Raw genomic sequence first — 18,596 nt, forward strand, 5'->3', positions numbered from 1 at the left:
TCGTAGATGGAGGTAGTAACTTAAATATCATGCTATTATAAACCATGAAAAAATTAGGTTTGAATATGACAACAGATACATTAGTCTTTACTATGGTTGTTGTTTTGTCACAAATGGGAGCAGATGACAAGCTCTACTTGATAGCTTTTTATTCTAAAAAAAATATATAATTAAAATTAACTATGAGATCTACAACAAAGAACTTCTTACAATCATAGGTTCATTTCTAAAATAGCATTATTATCTAAAAGAAAAAGTCTAATGCATCTATTTCTATAAAAGAGATGTTAGAAAAATTGACACAATACAAAATTGGTACAAAAATAAATGTTATCTTTAAAACTTCAAACAATATTTCAACTTTTTTACTCTATACAATTTTTCCTTTACATGTCACATGTATAAGAAGAGTCATAATTTGAAAACATTTCTTGATAAAGATTTGATAATAATTGGCAAATCCCAAAAAATATTGCACACCTCTGATTGTTTTAGAGATCTTTCAATCCATGAAAGTGTGAACCTTCTTAGGATCTATTATTAATTTTTTTTTGGAAATAATATATCCTAAGAAATCAACTTAAATAGTGTAGAATATACACTTTTCCATCTTGACATATAATCTTGTATCTCTAAGTTTTTGTAATATATGATGAACATGAATGTTGTGTAAATAACAAAAAACAAAATAATCAAGAAATTCACAAAAAATATCATTCATAAAATGTTGAAAAGCAACTAATATATTTGTGATTCCAAAATGCATGACATTATATTTGAAATGTCCATACCTAGTTTGAAAAGCAATCTTCTACTTATTTCCTTCTTTAATATGGACCATATTATGTGCTCTTCATTGATCTATTTTTTTCTAGATCTTTACTTGATTGAATTGGTCAAAAAGTCTTGAAATCAAAAATAGGGGATATCTATTCTTAATCGTGATCTTATTAAATCTTTAATAGTTTATACCCATCTACAAAGATCTATCATTTTTCTTCACAAATAAGATATGAGATCTTAATAGAGATTTCAAATGGCATATGAAGTTCTTAGCCAAGTTCTTGTCAATATATTCCTTTAGTATAGCCAACTCATTTTGTGATAAGCTGTAGATTGGTCCAAATGATAGTTGAGTTCTTTCTTATAGATCAATTGATTAATCATAGAATCAATTTTCTAAAAAAATATTTGTATTTTTTTTTCAAAAATGTCTTAGAAATCTTGATATTGACAAAAAATATCATTTGACATCTTTCTACTATCAAAAATAGATGTAGCATCTATAGCAAAAGATGATCCTTCTTTTATTAAATGCATGAAAGCTCTTGCACCTACTAATAAGGATTTAGATGTACTAGACTTATTTATTCTTACTTCTCTATAAAAAATTTGAATTAAAGTATAAGAAAAGTTAAGATTATAAGAAATCTAATCTATTTAAAGGTTATATTTTTATAATCTCAATAATCTTAAAATAATTGAAATAAAAGGAGATCTTATTACATTAAATATTACTACTTTATTATGATCTTTAATTGCTACATCTAAAGAAATAGTTTCATGAGTAAAATCTTCAAAAGATAATCAATAATTATCTATGATTTTTATATGTACGGATTTAGTTTTTTTGTCTAAAGGTATTTTTAGTTTTTTGACAAAGTCTTTATCTATAAAATAGGCTAAGACTCTTGAATCTAATAATATAAAGACTTTGTAATTTTTAGGTCCTAAATACACATCTATTGTAAAATAAGATGAAGGATTTGAGGAGAGAATATGACCTTTACTAGGTATTGTACATGATTCCAACCACACGCTTTCTATTATAGCTAGAGAAATTTATTTTTCAATACATTGTCTTCTTTGGCAATCATGCTCCTCATTTTATAATTCCATTGCTTTTTTATATAATATTAAGCAATGTGCTTAGCTTCTCTATAATACAAGCATAAATTCTCTTAATAAGATCAAATTTTTTCTTACTTAGTGAAGGATTTAAAACATATTCTATCAATTTGTATTGGTTTCATCATTACTAAATAAGTTTCTAAAAACTTGAGAGCTGCCATTATTACTTGGCTTGTTCCTCTCCAACCAAGTCTTTATTCTTAATTCTTTTCAAATAATCAATTATTGCATGCAATAGCTTAAGTAATAAATTATTTCAAATATATTACTTTTGAAATTTTTAATAATACATCTTTGATGTTATCTTTCAATCCATATCAAAATTGATTGATGAAGTCTTTATCATTCCAATCCACATTGCAAGGAAGATTTTGGATTCAACAACATATATGGTGGCTAATTGTGATTCTTCTTGTGAAGATAAGAACTTGGTCTCTACTATTTTTTCTCAATCACTTTCTCCAAATATAGCTGTAAATACTTCTAAGAATAAATTCAGATCATAAAAGAATCATGAATCATTTTCCATCAAAGGTGCAAACCAAAAGAAAGCACTACTAGATAGAAGTGCACCTATGAACCCAACTTGAGTAAATCCATGAAGATATTGGAAGAAATGCAATCTTAGATAAAGCTCAATTTGGTGTAAAAATCTTCGAAATTTTGATCTTGTTCCATCAAAGTTATTGGGCATATTAATCCATGTCCCTATTGTACTTATAGAAGAAAATTTCTTATATTTGGTTGTAAGGTTGATCTACTTACTTCTTCTAAGTGCACAATTTCTTGACATAGATTCTAAAATTTTTTTTATATGCTCAGAGTTAGTGTTTCCATGGTTGGTGCTTGTGATGTGTGAAATTTTTACTATAAGAATGTTGATATGTTTGTGAAGATCTATAATAGTTGCTAATCTATTCTTACTTCTATCAAGTGTAGCATTTATAATTTTTTCTTCCATTTCAAATAATTTAACAAAACTTTAAGTCAAATTAAAGGAAGATAATATGTAAATTATAATGTCAAATAAAAATTTCTATAAAAAAGGATAATCCACTCTTTTTAAGAAAAAAATCAGTGTTAGAAAATCAAACAATTTGTTTAAAAGTAGATAATTTATAACCTTCAAAATACAAGAATAGAAGTGGAATAATTTACTTACTTTTAAAACAAGACAAAAACAATATGTTAGTACTCTTATCAAACTATCAAGGATATAAATCTTGAAGAAAGAAATCTTCAATACACTCTTATGTCATTCAAAAAAACTAAAAAATTACTAAAGGGGGTAGTATATTAAACTAAAATGGCTATTACTATAGACAAGAAGACTAGAAAGTCTTAAAATAAGACTAATGATTAGAAAGGCATATGACAAGAGTAAAATTAATCCACTTTTAAATATTTCTATTTAATTATATGAATGATTATTGGAATAACTATATATATTTGTGATAGTGAATTAAGTTTTAGAATAATATTTAATGTGTATCATCAACTATCATTAGAATGATTAGACAATTATTTTGCCATTGACACAATTTGCATACAATAATTCAGTACATTCTTTTATTCAATAAATACCTTTCTTTGTCAATTATGGTTATCATCCATAATTTGATATTTTTGACTTTTCAAAAGTTGATACGTTTACAGCAGAAGATTTGACAAATTATTTATCAAAGTTACATGCAATAATGAAGACGTAGTTAAAGAAAGCTCAAAAATGACAAAAGATCATTGCAGATGCCTATTGCAAGGAACAACTATAATTCATTATAGGTGACAAGGTATGGCTACTTTGTTGCAATATGAAGACTACTCATCATTGTGACAAATTGGACTATTATAGGTTTAGATCTTTTTTTATTTATGAACAAGTCAATCTTATTGCTTATCAATTACATCTATTGGAGTCTATGAAGATCTATCTCATATTCCATATATTTTTCTTTGAGCCATATAAGATAGTGAATATCTTTGGAAGAAGACAAATGCCACCTTTTCTTATTGAAGTGGATAATAATCAAAAATTTGAGGTAGTAGAAATCTTAGATTCATAGTGCTTGCGAAATAGATTTGAATATCTTATTTATTGGCATAGATATGATATTAAAGAATGCACATGGGAGCTAGCAAAAAATCTTATAAATGCAACATAGAAGGTTGAGGCTTTTTATTGATGACATCCATCAAAATTAAGATGAAGAATAACAAATCTTTGTTATAAAAAAAAAAAAACTCTAAAAAATATAGTATTCTATCTTCTATTCTTATTTGTAATTTTTATATATTTGTGACATTAAAAAAATGGAGAACCAACAACCAACAGATTCAACTCAAGAATTATCATTTATTGACTTATTAAATAAAACATTACAATTGCTACAACCTTCAAAATGATGTAATTGAGATAAAGATCCTCAAAAATGACATGTCTTTTCTTGAATAGATAACAAGATACAATGTGTTTGATATCATGATCTTAAAAGAGACTCCCAATTTTATTGACAATGTTTCAAATGTTTTATTTGAATGAAGTTATGAAGGCCTCAACAATAATCCAATAATAGGGTGGTCTTCTTGCCTCGATATGAGATACTATCAATGGATGAGAAGACCTATCAACCATCTTTGAAAAGAACAAAGGTCAGAGTATGTAGCAAACATAATTTGTTGCATCTTAGATTTCTTCAACATATGATGATTGCTTCTTATTAAATTCATCCTTAAAAGAGAGGATAATGTCACAAATATATATGTATATATATATTTATTTATTTATTTATTTATTTTAATATTTAATTATATAATTGATTAAAGTAAATAAAAATAGATTTATTTCATAATATATTCTAAAAAAGCTTCTTAAAAGCTTCATAGATGTTGTTTTGACTTTACATGTACTTTTAGTTGATTAATAGATTAGAAACTTGATCAATAAGTCAATCACATATTGATAGCTTGAAAAATAAGCAAAGTATGTGGTGCAAGTTAAGATATGTGTCTTGCAAAGTCAACAAATTTTGGAGGTTTTATAAGATATTACGACATAGTTCCTAGTTAAGAACATATAAAGAGGTAAGAGTGAAGCTTTTTTCACTCTTGTCATTGCCTTTCTAGTCTTTAGTCTTGTTTCAAGACTTTCTAGTCTTCTTCTCTTTGGCAATAGCCATTCTAGTTTAATACTATATCATCTTTGAGTGATTTTTTTAGTCTTTTCAAGTAACACAAGAGTATACTGATATTTTAGTTTTTTGAGGTTCATGTCCTTGACAAGTCATTACAAATTTAAATTACACAAAATTAATGCCCTAAAAACATCCCTCTCATTTCTCCTCAAATTTCACTGTTTGATCAACAAAAAAAAATCTCACATTTTCCATGGACATGGGATTTTATGTCGTAGGATTTGATTTCAACCATGATGCTCAATTGGTCTTCTCTATATATCAATCTAAAAATTTTCTAATAAATGTTTATCAAAAAATATTGTGTACTATTATTTGAAGTTTCTTGTAGTATTGTTTTTTCTAATTTATCTTATTTTACCTTTTTTATGGCCTTAAAAATAAATAGGAGTTCTTTTTATAAAAAACTTAGTATTAATACTAAATATTTTTGTTATATTCTTATCTTTTATTCATATTTATTTTAAATTTATTTTCTAAAATATTTTTAATTAATATCCTTTATAATATATATATATATATATATATAATTTTTTTTCTTGCATCCAATAGCCATATTACAATATAATAAGGTAAACTTTTATTTTAATTTTTAAGAATTACTAAGTTACTTAAAAATAATGCATGCATCACATTTATACATAATGTAGATCGTTTTTTTTTGTTCTTAGTATCTTTAAGGTAAATTTCTATTTTGGTCTTAAATTGTGCTTATTAAAATGTATACTAAGATTTATCTTTTTTAGATATAAAATTTAAAAAATATATATTTAAATATTTTTAATCTTCAATTTTTATATCTATTATAATTAAATAAAAAAATATTTTATTTTCATATAGATCTCTATAGAAAATTTTGTAATTATTTTATAAAAATATTTATCATATTATTATATTTTAAAATTTTATTTTAATAAGCATAATTATTTATTTTATAATCTTTAAATTTTTAAATAATAATTAATAAAATTTTATACATATAATTTTATCTTAATAGAAAATTAAAATAAACATCTTAATTGCTAATACCTTGTATTTATTCTTAATATGATTGGTGCTATTAACACTACTGAAATATTTTTGCCCTAAAAGTAGCTATTATTTGTATTGATATTTTAATTTATTGATTTTAAAATTAAAATTACATCAAATGTACCTAAAAATTCTTTAGCCATTGGCATAAAACTAAGAATGTCTTTGGTTTAAGATTTTTTATACTATTAATGTACATATATATATATATATATATATATATATATATATATTTTACAAAAGCATAATCTATATGCATATCATTACAAAATTACTAATCTAAATTTTAATTATAACTAAATTCTAAAGCAAATAAAATTACATTAAGTTATGTCAACATTGCAGTTAGTTCAAATAGTGGATGTCATTGGTAACCAAGATTGTTTATTCTATGTAGAAAAAAAAATAGTTTATTGTATTTTAACTTATCAACAACAATGTTATGTTCATATGTATGTGTGTTCCCATAACTAAATTACCCTGTTCAAACTCTGAATTTTAAAATCAACAATTAATTTGAAAGGACACAACAAAAGCTCTATGAATTCTGAAACAGGACAACAAAAGCTGCATTGTCTTTGAAACATTTGCATAATATAATCAGGAAATCAAAATGTCAAAAAAGTAATCACAAATGTCAACTCTTTAATGAAAGAAAGAACTATAGTGACCATTTTCCTTTCTGCTAGGAAACTATCCTTTGTTGAGCTGGTATATTTGGAATGGTGTCTATCTGTCTATGTACATATGCATGCATGCATATATACATGGTGGAAAAATTATAAAATGAACAGCTTATGACACAAAAGTATCACTAAGGAAGTATCATTAATAGAATAAGTTTCATTTGAGATGAAACTTTAGTGTATTCTGGATTTCATATTTTAGTGTTATTCCAGAAACCATGGTTTGTAGTTAAAAAGAAAAGGTTACAATTCCACAATTATTAGGTTATTAGTAAAGTATCAAGGTATGATATGGATAGAACTTGTACACAATTGTTTCAAGATGAAACGGATATGCAACAATTGGCATTTCATATCATATTTCTAAAAATGTCCAAAAATCCACATTATCTTCAAATTTACATAAAATACCTTCCATTCACATGTACAAAACTGTAGAAAGCTGTGATTTTTTCAAAGTTTCTCAAAATGAGTTTTATAATGTGTCTATCAATGTTCACAGAAACAGAGATGTTATAATCAAGTGATTCATTTTACCAATCTTATCTTGGATATAAAAAAAAATAAAATAAAATAAAATAAAATGAAGCTCAGAATTCATGGAGAACCATGCAACACAAGATTTTTACACAATAATTTTACATTCTGTTTTAATTATTATATTAGAAACAGATATAAGGGTGGAGGAGTATGGATTCTTTTGATTTATACTTGTTTATTTAGGGGTGAACATCTTCATGATGTTTTGAAGTTTGAGGAATTGGGTCAGAGATTGAGTTTCTGAAATGAAGTGAATAGAGCTCTTTCACATGCATTGCAAATAGGTTATGGACAACTTTCAACCATGCATGAGCATGGGATGGAACTGACTTGCAGAGTAAGGAAAAGGCAGATGAGACAATTGCGAAATAGAATCCTTCAATGCATTGCTGCCTATTGATATGTCAGTGCTCATTTCACCTGACTGACAAGCAGCCACTGTTTATGAAAATATCAATGGAATGGGTAAACACAACTTACGAGATCGAAGAATAAAATAGGTTACAAGATCAAATAGGTTATGAAACTCTTGAACAGGTGCGTTCCCTACAATTATCCTTCTCTTTGTAGCAACATTTTTTCTTCTTTTAAATAAAACGTATAATAAAATTTATAAGAATAAAATCACATATAAAAACTTAAGACGCGCACATTCATATTAGAAGGAGTCTGATTGAAAAGATAGCTTGGAGAATGGAGAAGCGAATAGGAGAATACCAACTTTGAATTCACTAAAGATTGCCCCTTGCTAAGGACATCGAAGAAAGATGTGCTTAATTATGAGAAAATAAAAAGTGTTGACATCATGGGTGGGTTGTAAGCAATAGGGGTCCATCTCCTCTTACAAATTCTATTGAAGATGCCTATTTAGAGGTGTAAACTATTTCTGCAGCATCAAAACTATATTCATACAGTGTGGTTTAATAGGCTCCAGCATGTTCTCCAAACCTTTTTCTCCAAACAGTAGTGTGACACCCACAATTGGATGTGTCCAGATTAAACAATATCACAAAAAAAATCTCACTAAATTATCACAATTTGAGCTTTCTTCAAATCTAAAACACACGTTTGTTCTTTTAAAATTGAACAGGTCACGTTCCTATTTTTCCTAACAGCAAGCCTTTACCCATAGATGCTTCCATTGAAATGATACATTCACTACTTCCAGCAAAATCTAAAGAAACTATCTCAAGCAACCATTCCAGTATTGACCAAGTACAGTCGAATTCAAGCAAGGATAATAAATGCACCTCCGTAGTGGATTCAAAAATCTAGAATAGTTCCGTGGGTTTCGCAACCATCAGTTCCGGTGTAATGGAGTGTGTACTGGTCGACAAATTGACAGCGACGTGCTTTCCAAAAGTTCTTGCGGTTTGTCGCCGACTCGATAGCTGCAGATGATAGCTGCATGTAAAGGACTTCAGCGCAAGGTTTTGTCATATCTTAGGAGTGCTTGAGGATGGTTGTACTAGAAGAGAACCCTGCCTGCCCTATTTGTTTGTCCTTCTCTTCCTCGGTCGCAGTCCATGACTAGTCTGGTTGAACTCTGGAGCAGCATTATTTCCCTTCCTGACGTCGTTTGTTGACTTGCGTCTGTTACGGATGAGAGCAGACCCCACAAGGGGAGCAGCTATCATGTGGGTTTGTCGGCTCAGCCCGTGGATTGATTGAGGATCTGTGCATCTCTGGATTCAAGACGATGTGGGTTCCTAGGGTATCGATCAAATCCTGCAGTGTCGACTGCAAGCCCGTGAGCTTCTGGCGGAATGGGCTGACTGTTCTGAAATCAGAAACACATCTGAAGTTCTGTTTGTGGATAATATGGGGAAGGAAAGTGATTTCCTGTTATTGGGTGCTTCCGCTGCTGTGCCCACATGCATAAGAAGACCACCGGTCACTGAACCACAGAGGAGAAGATCTAGTCACCATATACATCGTTAATAGCTAATGTCGTCCCGGGACCAGATGCTTGATCAATTTCAGTATCTGTTTCAAGGTTACTGTGCATCACCATGTTGTGATCAACGTGATCCCAGTGCGCATGTAAGTAAATTGCAAACTGAAATTTGTGTTGCATCGTCTGGTCGGGGAACCCAGGAATGCTACGATAATCGAGGAGGTTGTGTGTTACTAAGCTGCGCGGGTCCCAGCAGCTAACTTCGACGAGACCGGCACCTCCGAAAAATTTGGTCAGTTTCATAAGAGTTGATCAGTTGTTTACAAAAGCAGATACTGCAGTTTCTCTTAGCCAGTAGGCTGAGAAAGGCGTCCCTTCAGCAGCACACACATGTACATGCCCTCCACTTTTTAAAGATTAAATCTTCCTTGCTCACAATAGACTATAGCAGCTGAATCTACTACCAATTCCATGATATTAAGCGCCAATTGATGTCAGAACCACAAGTAGAGTTTCTCTGCTAGAAGATCGCAATAACACTCAGAGCAGATTGCGCTTCCAAGCTAACTGCGTCGATATGTGGAAATAACAAATATAATGGTGAAACACTCGTATTTTGAACAGGAAAGAAGAGCATTGAAAATTTTCTCAATGCGAGACATTTTTTAGGGTTTTCGTGGGCGAAATTTAGATAACGTGTAGTAATTAATTCAATTGGCAGAAAATAATTCCGTGTAGTGTACATTACTGTCGGAACAGAATGAACTCAAAATTCCAAAAGTAGGTTATTGTAGTCAATTAGTGTTCGGTGCATGAGCATCGCTGCTCTAGAGCAATCCTAGCAAATTTAATCTAATTTAATCAAATTTAAGAACCTGATTACATACCTCTACCTTGAAAAATTACAACCCTTAAAATCCTCGGAACCTAATCATATTGTTGAATGAGCAGGTATGGAGTAGTGTGTATCTGTGACTATTGTTCTTAACGACTATTTTACAGCGGAATATACCGAGTGGTGCTCATTTATGAAGGTCAAGCTGGTAAAGGTTTTGCCCAAGAGCATCATGGAAATCAATCCGGAGGTCATGGGCACCCATGGACACAGACACAAAACCTTGTCCGTCATAACCGAACTGAAGCCCATCTTCAGGTTGCCCTTCGTGGAGGCCCTGAAAAGACTTGGATCCGGCTCCACTCGTGACAAAGTGAACATTACTGTCCTCTCGTTTAATATGCTGAAGGCAGTGATCATGGCCATTTAGGTACACGTCAACATTTTGCTTCTGCAGAAATTTGAAAACAAGAAGAATTAGTCAATTGGGTTCAAGACGGCCAACATGCTTCTGGCAGACGTCGAGGGGTTTTAAGGTGAGAATTAACATTGCCATTCGAGCAAGAAATGGGCTGACCTCTAAAGTCCAGTGTGTAAGATGAGAGAGGGATGGAAGATGAAATGTCAGACCTCCAGGATTGGTAGTACGTGCTTAACCATCTCCTGAGTATCACCGTGGCGACCAAGACTGCGTATCGTATGGTGTCCTATGACAATCTTCCATATCGCTTTCGAGGATTCTAAGGTCGAGTTCAAATTCTGAAAGACAAAAACCGAGATTCAATAATAGGTTTCACTCGGGTTCGTAAATCCTTCCCGAAGCTCAACATGTAGTAACCATCTGGCCCTGTGTTATCCCGAAGAAATCTGTGAAGTTCATTTGTGAAGTTGATTCACCTCAATAACCAGAGGTTCAAGCCTCGGACATCGCGACCCAGGCCACAGGATATTTAACTAGAGGCTGCCATTTACTTACTTTGAGATCAAATTTTATGAACTGGAAAGAGGGAAAGGCGTGCCTGAAGTTGTTCATGCAGATACTCTTCTCGAAGATCAATTCCTCTCCAATCGAATGTCCTTTGTTGTGCTGCACTCCAGTAATCGTTTACAAAAGGCGTTGTATCTATGAAGAACAATTCCACGAACTTCGAACAGTACCCTGCGAAATCATTTTAATGGGTACTTCTATATCAGGGTTTCTTTCTGTGCGAAAATTTCACGGAACATTGAAACTTGCCAGCATGTTACAATCATAATCATAGAACACCACCAATGCCGCTCTCGAAGAAAATTTGCTGCTGTGCAACATTGCATCCCGAGAAATGAACCCCACGGATTTTCCCTTGAAAAATCCATGACCGAGACACGACAAGGGGCAGGATACCTTCAAGGTGAACGGATATGTATGTGATTAGAATAAGCAATTTGTAACGCATGAGCAAAAATGAACCAAAAATATGTGTTTTCAAGATTTACCTATGTGAGAAGTACCACACAGAAAGTATTTGATTTGATAAGACCGGTCACAAAACCATCGACTGTCTTTTTGGGTAAGGATGTCCCCGATTTGCAATAATGTATCACCTAAGTAGTCGTGATTTCCCAACACTGCATTACCAGGAAGATTAAACGAGTAAATTAAAGCATAAATCTTTGTACGGCTAAATTGGAAAAATAAGTGAGCATACTGTGAATGAAGTGTAACCCAATTGTCTCAATTAAAGAAAAATCCAGTCATGTGAGGAGAAAAGTTGTACCAGCAAACCACTGCGTTTGCAAACTTCGTGCAGTGTAAACCTTCGAGAAAGAGTTCTTGAATTTCGTGTCGTGCGGGCCTTTCAAACCAGCCTGGTAGAAATTGTCACCCACCGAGACCACGAAATTGATCCTCAGCTGCCGTCCTACACGACCCATCTTCACACCATGTCGAAAACAAATTAATCCCTCTTGAACCTTCAAGCTGTCGAGAATACTAATCTGTGGTGAAGAAAATGTGCTCAAATGTGCAAGAAAGCCAAAAAAGAAACTAATACAGATTCATGAAAGAATAGGCTAGTGGAACCACATTACATGAAAGAGTAATGGAAGAACCCTGCACTAAATTCACGAGGGACCAGATCTCACCAATAATTCTCTACTGTAATGGTTGAAAAGTGATCTAGTTTGTGTTAATTTGCTGTGCCAGCTTTAGTGCATGAATTTCATTACAACAAATACATCCAGGTCTCCCCAAGTATCGAAGAGAACTCGCAATTCTTCTAGAAACTGAGTGGATTATAAGATTGCGACCCCAATTAGCATTGCAATCACAAAGTTTTGTTTACCTGCTTCGCAACCATGGTCTGATTAAATGTACCTTCCCGGCCCCAATCTCCCACCGCCAAAAAATTCAGTGGATGCTTCGGTCGGGCGACAGTAGCCTCCAGAGCGAATGTCTCGAAATCATAAGCTCCAGAAAGGTATAAGGAGACCGCGCATCCAAAGATTGTTCCGATGAGCACAGCTACGACGGTAATAGCTACATACCTCAGCGATCTCCAGGCGTGTATTTCTACCACTTCCTGCGTTGAACAATACAATTTGATTTATACAACCTCGGTATCCTCCCTGCTTTGAATAAAAACTACCTCTGAAATATACGATCTTCTACTCTGATAGAAAGCAAGAGTTAATCGAAACAGAACACGACAGTTGCTTCGTTAGACCTGACTCAGCACCGAAGCGGTAATTTTTACAAATTCTCCTCCTCTCAATCTCAAGCGAAAGGTGTTGGTATTCAAGGTGGGGATTGACAGTTGCTGAATGATTGCCATACTTCCATTAGAAATCGAGCTATTGGGTTGAAAGAGGAGAGACATTACCTCCACATTACGCTGCAAAAGTCCCACTTCCTCGTCCGGAATCACCTTCGTTTCGACGATCTCCATAGCTCCTTGCCTGCACGATCCGAATCCCAGTTAGAAATTGTACACCTACGACTTCAAACCACCACCACGATTCCTGAGCTCGTTTTTCTCCAACCAGTACATCACTCTAACTAAAAACATCCCTCTCCCAATAACCGCATCGAATACACCTTGAGTACACAGTGAGTACAGACGGACACGGATCGTTCGCAGTAAAATAGGCAAGGAGCAGGCCCTCACACTGAAAAGTGATACTCGATCGAGAGCGTCGCGATGCTCAAATGCAAGCAGAGCGAGAGAGAGAGAGAGAGCGGGAGAGAGTTATCGTAACGACGACTTGACGACAACGACAGTTGCGGCTCCTGATGCTGGTGAAAGGAAACGACTAATGAAAGAGGTGATAAAGAGAGGGAAAGACGATCTCCGACTATTCACGGAGGATATTCCCTGGGATATGCAAAGTAATCTCGTTTCAAGCAGACTCGGTTTTCACTATGGCAGACCACAAAACTGCCCACCAGAACTGAAGGTGCTGGGGTAATTATTCTCTCCAAATAGTATTAAACTATAGCTGGGGTATTTCCCCTCACTGACACTGACACTGCAAAACTCCGAGCTGTCCTCCACCTCTGGGGGTTGACAGGACAAGTGATTCTTGGGTCCTGTTGGTCTCTAATCTAGTAGTCTCGTATGCGTAGACACGGTTTCAAACATCAGCAAACATCAGCATCTGAGAGTCGGGTTCAGCGTGTCAGCCAAGTGGTTAGCGACTGGTAGGTATCATCGCGTAGGAAGACGATCCTCGTGATCATTGACCTCATAAAAGTTTTCGAAGCTATTGTGTGTTGGACAAAATAAGTCAAAAGCGAAGAGGCTTTGATCGATTAGCGCCGCGAGTGATAAGAGCAACAAATTTGATAATCGAGCACGAGTCCAACTCTTCCCTGGATCTTCAGAATACATCAACAGGTTTGTTTGGGGAATGACCACATGATATCAGTTGCCGGTACTATTTGACTGCAAATCAGTCCAAAGAAAATTCTCAAACTACCGATGTACCTAGAGCTTCACAGATGGTGTCCTATCCCTTACAAAACAGATCTTTCGTAGAACCACACGCTCAAGCTAAAACACGAACGAGAAGAAACAAATCAATTTGCTAGAGCTTTGGGATAGTTCCTTCACTTAGGTGGGTGTAAACAATCCAGAATCCCAACAGGAGCAGAAATGAAAAACTGTCGCAACTGATGATCTACAGCATGTTAGGGAATACGAGTCTCATTCTGTTGAAAATTAAGTTAATCAATTCAAATTTATGGCAGAATGAATGGCTCGATCGAGGGGGACGAGACAGCTGGGATGGTGCGTGGGGGCCCAAAGGCAAGATGCTCTCCTGGGAAGGGATTAACTTGAGCCCAGAAGGATCTGTTTTTTCGGGGGGCAGGCTTGCTAGCTCCTTGGAACAGAAAAAACCAGAAGTTTGGGTAAAACAGTAGAGCTGCGCATCCAAATCCCAATTCAAAGAATCTTAATTGCCTCTACGTAAAAGCTTTTCCCGTTTCGTAGCCCACGCCCGGTAACGTAATTCCACTGTGATGGAATTCGGGAGAAAAAACGCTGAGCCATTCAGCTCGATTCTTACTTGTGTTACCTATGAATGATATACTTCCGGTGCTTTTGATACAATCCATTTTATCTCGACTGTGGAGTTTTTGGAGGTCCTGCGCAATCACATCTCTTCACTCCTCCGTTGTGGTCTGCTTTCAAAGCATATACAGCGGCTTCCATGGCTTGGACTTTCTCGATTATCATAAAAGCAAGCCGATAGCGTTGAGTCCCATGCAAACATCTATTAAGACGTAACCGTATGACACCTCAATCAATGAGCTTGGAATCTTCGCCGTGGCCTTCAGACCAAACCATTTTCCACTCCGCTTTGCTGCGTTCACCTGCGTATAGAAACGAATGTGGCCATAGAAACCCACTATCCCCTAGGGCCAGCACACGTGGTCTCATGGCTGCAGCACGGTTATCACCGGAATCTCGTCATAGTCAAAGATACTCTCGAAAGCCTAATGAAAGCATCCAATGCAACAGAAACTTCGGAAGGTACCCACTCCGACGTGTCAGGGCTGTAAACACCGGGAAAAGCTTGTGACCCCCTGTGTAACCAGTCAATCGACTTGGTTACCACGACACTGCACCGCAATAATCCCCTTGCATCAAACACCGCTCGCAGCGCTCCAAACGCGATTAATTCCACGCCTAAAACAACTCTGATAGTGTTAACGATCCCGGAAAATCTAGCAACGATGTCGTTCGGGATCAAGACAGGCGTTGCGTGTTCAATTAATTGCACAGTTCTGGCACCTCAGCCATGAAACCAAATCCTGGTAGACCCAAGAATTTCATGTGATGACGTATCCATTCCACAAAACCAATGGGATTTCGGCCTTAGAGTTGTCCCGCTTTGCCCGCCACCCGAAATTCTAACTCAACCCACCATTGTCGCAAAACGAGGGTCCACATGGACAATGAGAAGTGGCCGGGGGGTCTGGAGAGGATAAGAAGAGCTCTAGTTCGAATTTGGCCAAGCTGGACAAAAGGGTGTGCGGCCCTATGGAATTGCTGGACCAGAGGTTGAGTGTTCTGGTTGGGTTGTGCTTTCAGCCAAGAGGGAAAACTGGGTCTGTTGCGTGACGGCTGGCTGCCACCTAAGCTTCACCTAACTGAAAGGTCGTCTGAGGTGGACCAGACCAATGGATGGACGAAGATCCTCTGCTGTCACACCCAGTCATCCACCTAAGGATGGATGACGTGAATGACATGGCACTCCTGGACTAATTAACCAATTGGAGCCTTAAGCGTGGCTGACCTTCAGTGCTCTCCCATCCAAATTTATTGGTTGTGAAGTTATTCTGATTATAATTATTGACAAAATTAGAGTATAGATGGTGAATTCTTTAACATTGATGTTAGTAAAACGCCCATCCAAGATATTGATGCAAATTTTAAAGCACATTGATTTGTCTAACCAGACATCGAGCAAATTCTACCAGCTATGTCAAGAGTAGCCTCAAGATAAGTTATAGCTTGCTCTCTTAGTATAAAAACTTATTTAATAAAATAATAATAATAATAATAATAAATCAAACAATGTAAAAGTATTTTGATTTTTAACAATATTGATCAAGACTTACCGAAAAAAAAAAACTCAATAAAAAAATATTTTATTTCTCAATTACATATAAATTAAACTAATACAACTACAATTATTACTTTAAAGGTAATATTTTCCATAATTCACATATGTAATTTTAAGACTCTTAAAGAAGCATTTTTAAAACTTTGAATATTTGAAAATTTCAAAACACATGAAGTTTACCTTCATTTTTCTAAGAAATATCATACAAATATAGTTGACTATGAATGGTTTATATAAAAAATGAATAACTGAAAACATAAATCATACATTAATTTAAATTCTTACACCTAACATGATCAAATTTCTGCATGTTAGTCTTAAATATATCTTATTAAAATTAACATGCAAAAAATAAATTCACATTGAGTCAAAACTTTCAAATATAAAATTTCCACTCAAATTCAAAGACAGATACGATAGAAAGTTAATTTATGTAATATGCATACTTAAAAACAACCAAAAATATATATACCAATATTTTAATTTTAAATAAATTATTTGCTTTTTACTGTAAAATTAAAACATCAACACTGCACAAAAATAAATAAGAAGAACTTTTCCTTTACGTACTAATTAGATTACATTAAATTTTACAGAATTAGTATTTTTTAAATAAAATTCTAAATTCTGATTTTATGAAACATATTTTACAAGCCGAGAAGCCATATCCAACAATTTAGAGAAGGGAATGCAAATTTCAAGGAATGGTTTTATTTGCCTTAATTTTGGTATTTATTTTTTTTGGTGTCACAGTTGTTGCAGCTGTTTGACCTAAAAGTTGGCATCACAGGTATGCATGTCTATTCTTTCTCAACGCTGTTTGTGAGGATTCGTTTTTTGTATGCAGGACTCCTCATCCTCCCTTTTCTTCGACTAATGATCTCTTTTTATTTTGTTCGGAACTCTATGCTAGACCTTGCGGTGTTGGTTTTTCTGTTCGGGTTGACGTTTGGAGAAAGCAGAGTAACATGGAATTCTAGAGTGTGTCTCGGGTCTGTCTTTTGTCTGAGTTGTTTAGTCTCGTAGGCATCACAAGATGCTTCGAATTGCTGAATTTTGTTCATTTTTGGATCGTGTAGGCGTCGTTCAATTGGCGGAGATAGATGGCCCGTTTGTTACACTCCGTCTTTCAGGACGCTTCTGGCACACGCGTTCGATGGTTCTTGCTCGCGTTGCCAATTATTTGCAGAAACGAATTCCTGTAAGCTTTTTTTACACCCATAATTACCTCTTTTGTATCGGACATATTTTAGAGCTCCACCAACTTCTGGTCTTAGCCCCCCAGTTGTTTCGCTGAGGTCCGACTGCAACGGCCAGGAATCTCATCGTTTAGAATTGGTCGTTTTTCCACGATGCAGGAAATAGTTGAGGTGCAGATTGAAGACGAATCACAACTGGACGACAGTGCGGCCAATTTCTAGGTCTCTAGCAATGTGTCGATCGTCACAACTTGTCTTACATACCTCTGCTGATCCTATCATCTCCTCACGTGAAACGTCGAAGGCATCGTCGAGTTCACATCAGCTCTGGAAGTGATAAGGAAGCTGCAACCATACATGGTGAAAACTAGCGAGGTACTGCAACAAATTGGTACTGATCCACAAGTATGTGCTTTGACTTTGGGGTCACGATCGGTGCCAGCTCTGCTGATTGGAACCGTTTTATCCTTGCAATTCACTGTCGAATACGGCGTCTCTGGGAACAGCATCAAGCGGAAGCACAAGCACGGGTGAACGCTGGGAATTTTCGTAACTGCTTGTGAAGTGAAGAAAATCATGAGTTGAGCAATAAGAGATCATGATTGATACACCCTTGCGGCCCATCCTTCGTAGATCCTACAACACTGCACACTGATGTCTTCGGCTCTTGAATGCCGGAATGGATTGTGGACTGAAGAAACTCCCATAATCGTTTACACATGTGTTGCAGTTCAATCAAATGTTTTTTTTTATTCTTACACAAAGATAATCATTCATTCGTGAAACTTTTAATGCTACACAATTCATATTACAACCAGGGAACCAATCACAATACCAACAATTATGAACAGACGCACATGAATGAAGATCACGCATAATTCAAACGTAAACAGAACAAATTAAGATTAACATTGGTTGCAATGTAACTTTGCGACAACATGCTAGAAGGTTTGCTGACATGACCCTGAATAGCAGAGGATGATCCTGTATCTACTGTAGAAACTTGCTACAGTCTCATTTTAGGTACTCCAGCTCCCTCGACGGAAAGATACAGTCGGCCTACTTGTTTGGCTTACACATCGATTTTCAAAACACTCGCCTCGGGAGATTTACAACTCGTACATAGCGGGCGCTTGGGCAAACTGACATTTTTCATCAGATAAGCACATCCGCAAGTGCTCCGACTACTCATCA

The 18,596-nt window shown here is 34.8% G+C and overlaps 1 protein-coding gene and 1 long non-coding RNA gene across 3 annotated transcripts; one reads left to right on the forward strand and one right to left on the reverse strand.

Moving 5' to 3' along the window:
• Window positions 1-9,943: 9,943 nt before the first annotated feature.
• LOC112288370 (purple acid phosphatase 17) lies at window positions 9,944-13,245 on the reverse strand. Its single transcript, XM_024532483.2, has 8 exons — window positions 13,169-13,245; window positions 12,954-13,029; window positions 12,417-12,653; window positions 11,850-12,006; window positions 11,569-11,700; window positions 11,112-11,251; window positions 10,723-10,851; window positions 9,944-10,543 (listed from the first exon to the last, which is right to left on the reverse strand). The coding sequence occupies exons 2-8, from the start codon at window positions 13,017-13,019 to the stop codon at window positions 10,280-10,282; spliced, it is 1,125 nt and encodes a 374-aa protein (XP_024388251.1). The 5' UTR covers window positions 13,020-13,029; window positions 13,169-13,245; the 3' UTR covers window positions 9,944-10,279.
• A 3,611-nt stretch (window positions 13,246-16,856) lies between these two features.
• On the forward strand, window positions 16,857-18,187 carry LOC149988149 (uncharacterized). Of its 2 annotated transcripts, XR_016505528.1 has the most exons (3): window positions 16,857-16,993; window positions 17,283-17,404; window positions 17,562-18,187. It is a non-coding gene; the product is annotated as an uncharacterized LOC149988149 (long non-coding RNA). The 2 variants fall into 2 exon arrangements; XR_016505527.1 differs by lacking the exon at window positions 16,857-16,993 and having other exon boundaries at window positions 17,093-17,404.
• Window positions 18,188-18,596: the final 409 nt, after the last annotated feature.

This window comes from Physcomitrium patens, chromosome 11 (assembly GCF_059467195.1).
Source record: "Physcomitrium patens ecotype Gransden chromosome 11, ASM5946719v1, whole genome shotgun sequence".
Classification (NCBI taxonomy): Eukaryota; Viridiplantae; Streptophyta; class Bryopsida; order Funariales; family Funariaceae; genus Physcomitrium; species Physcomitrium patens.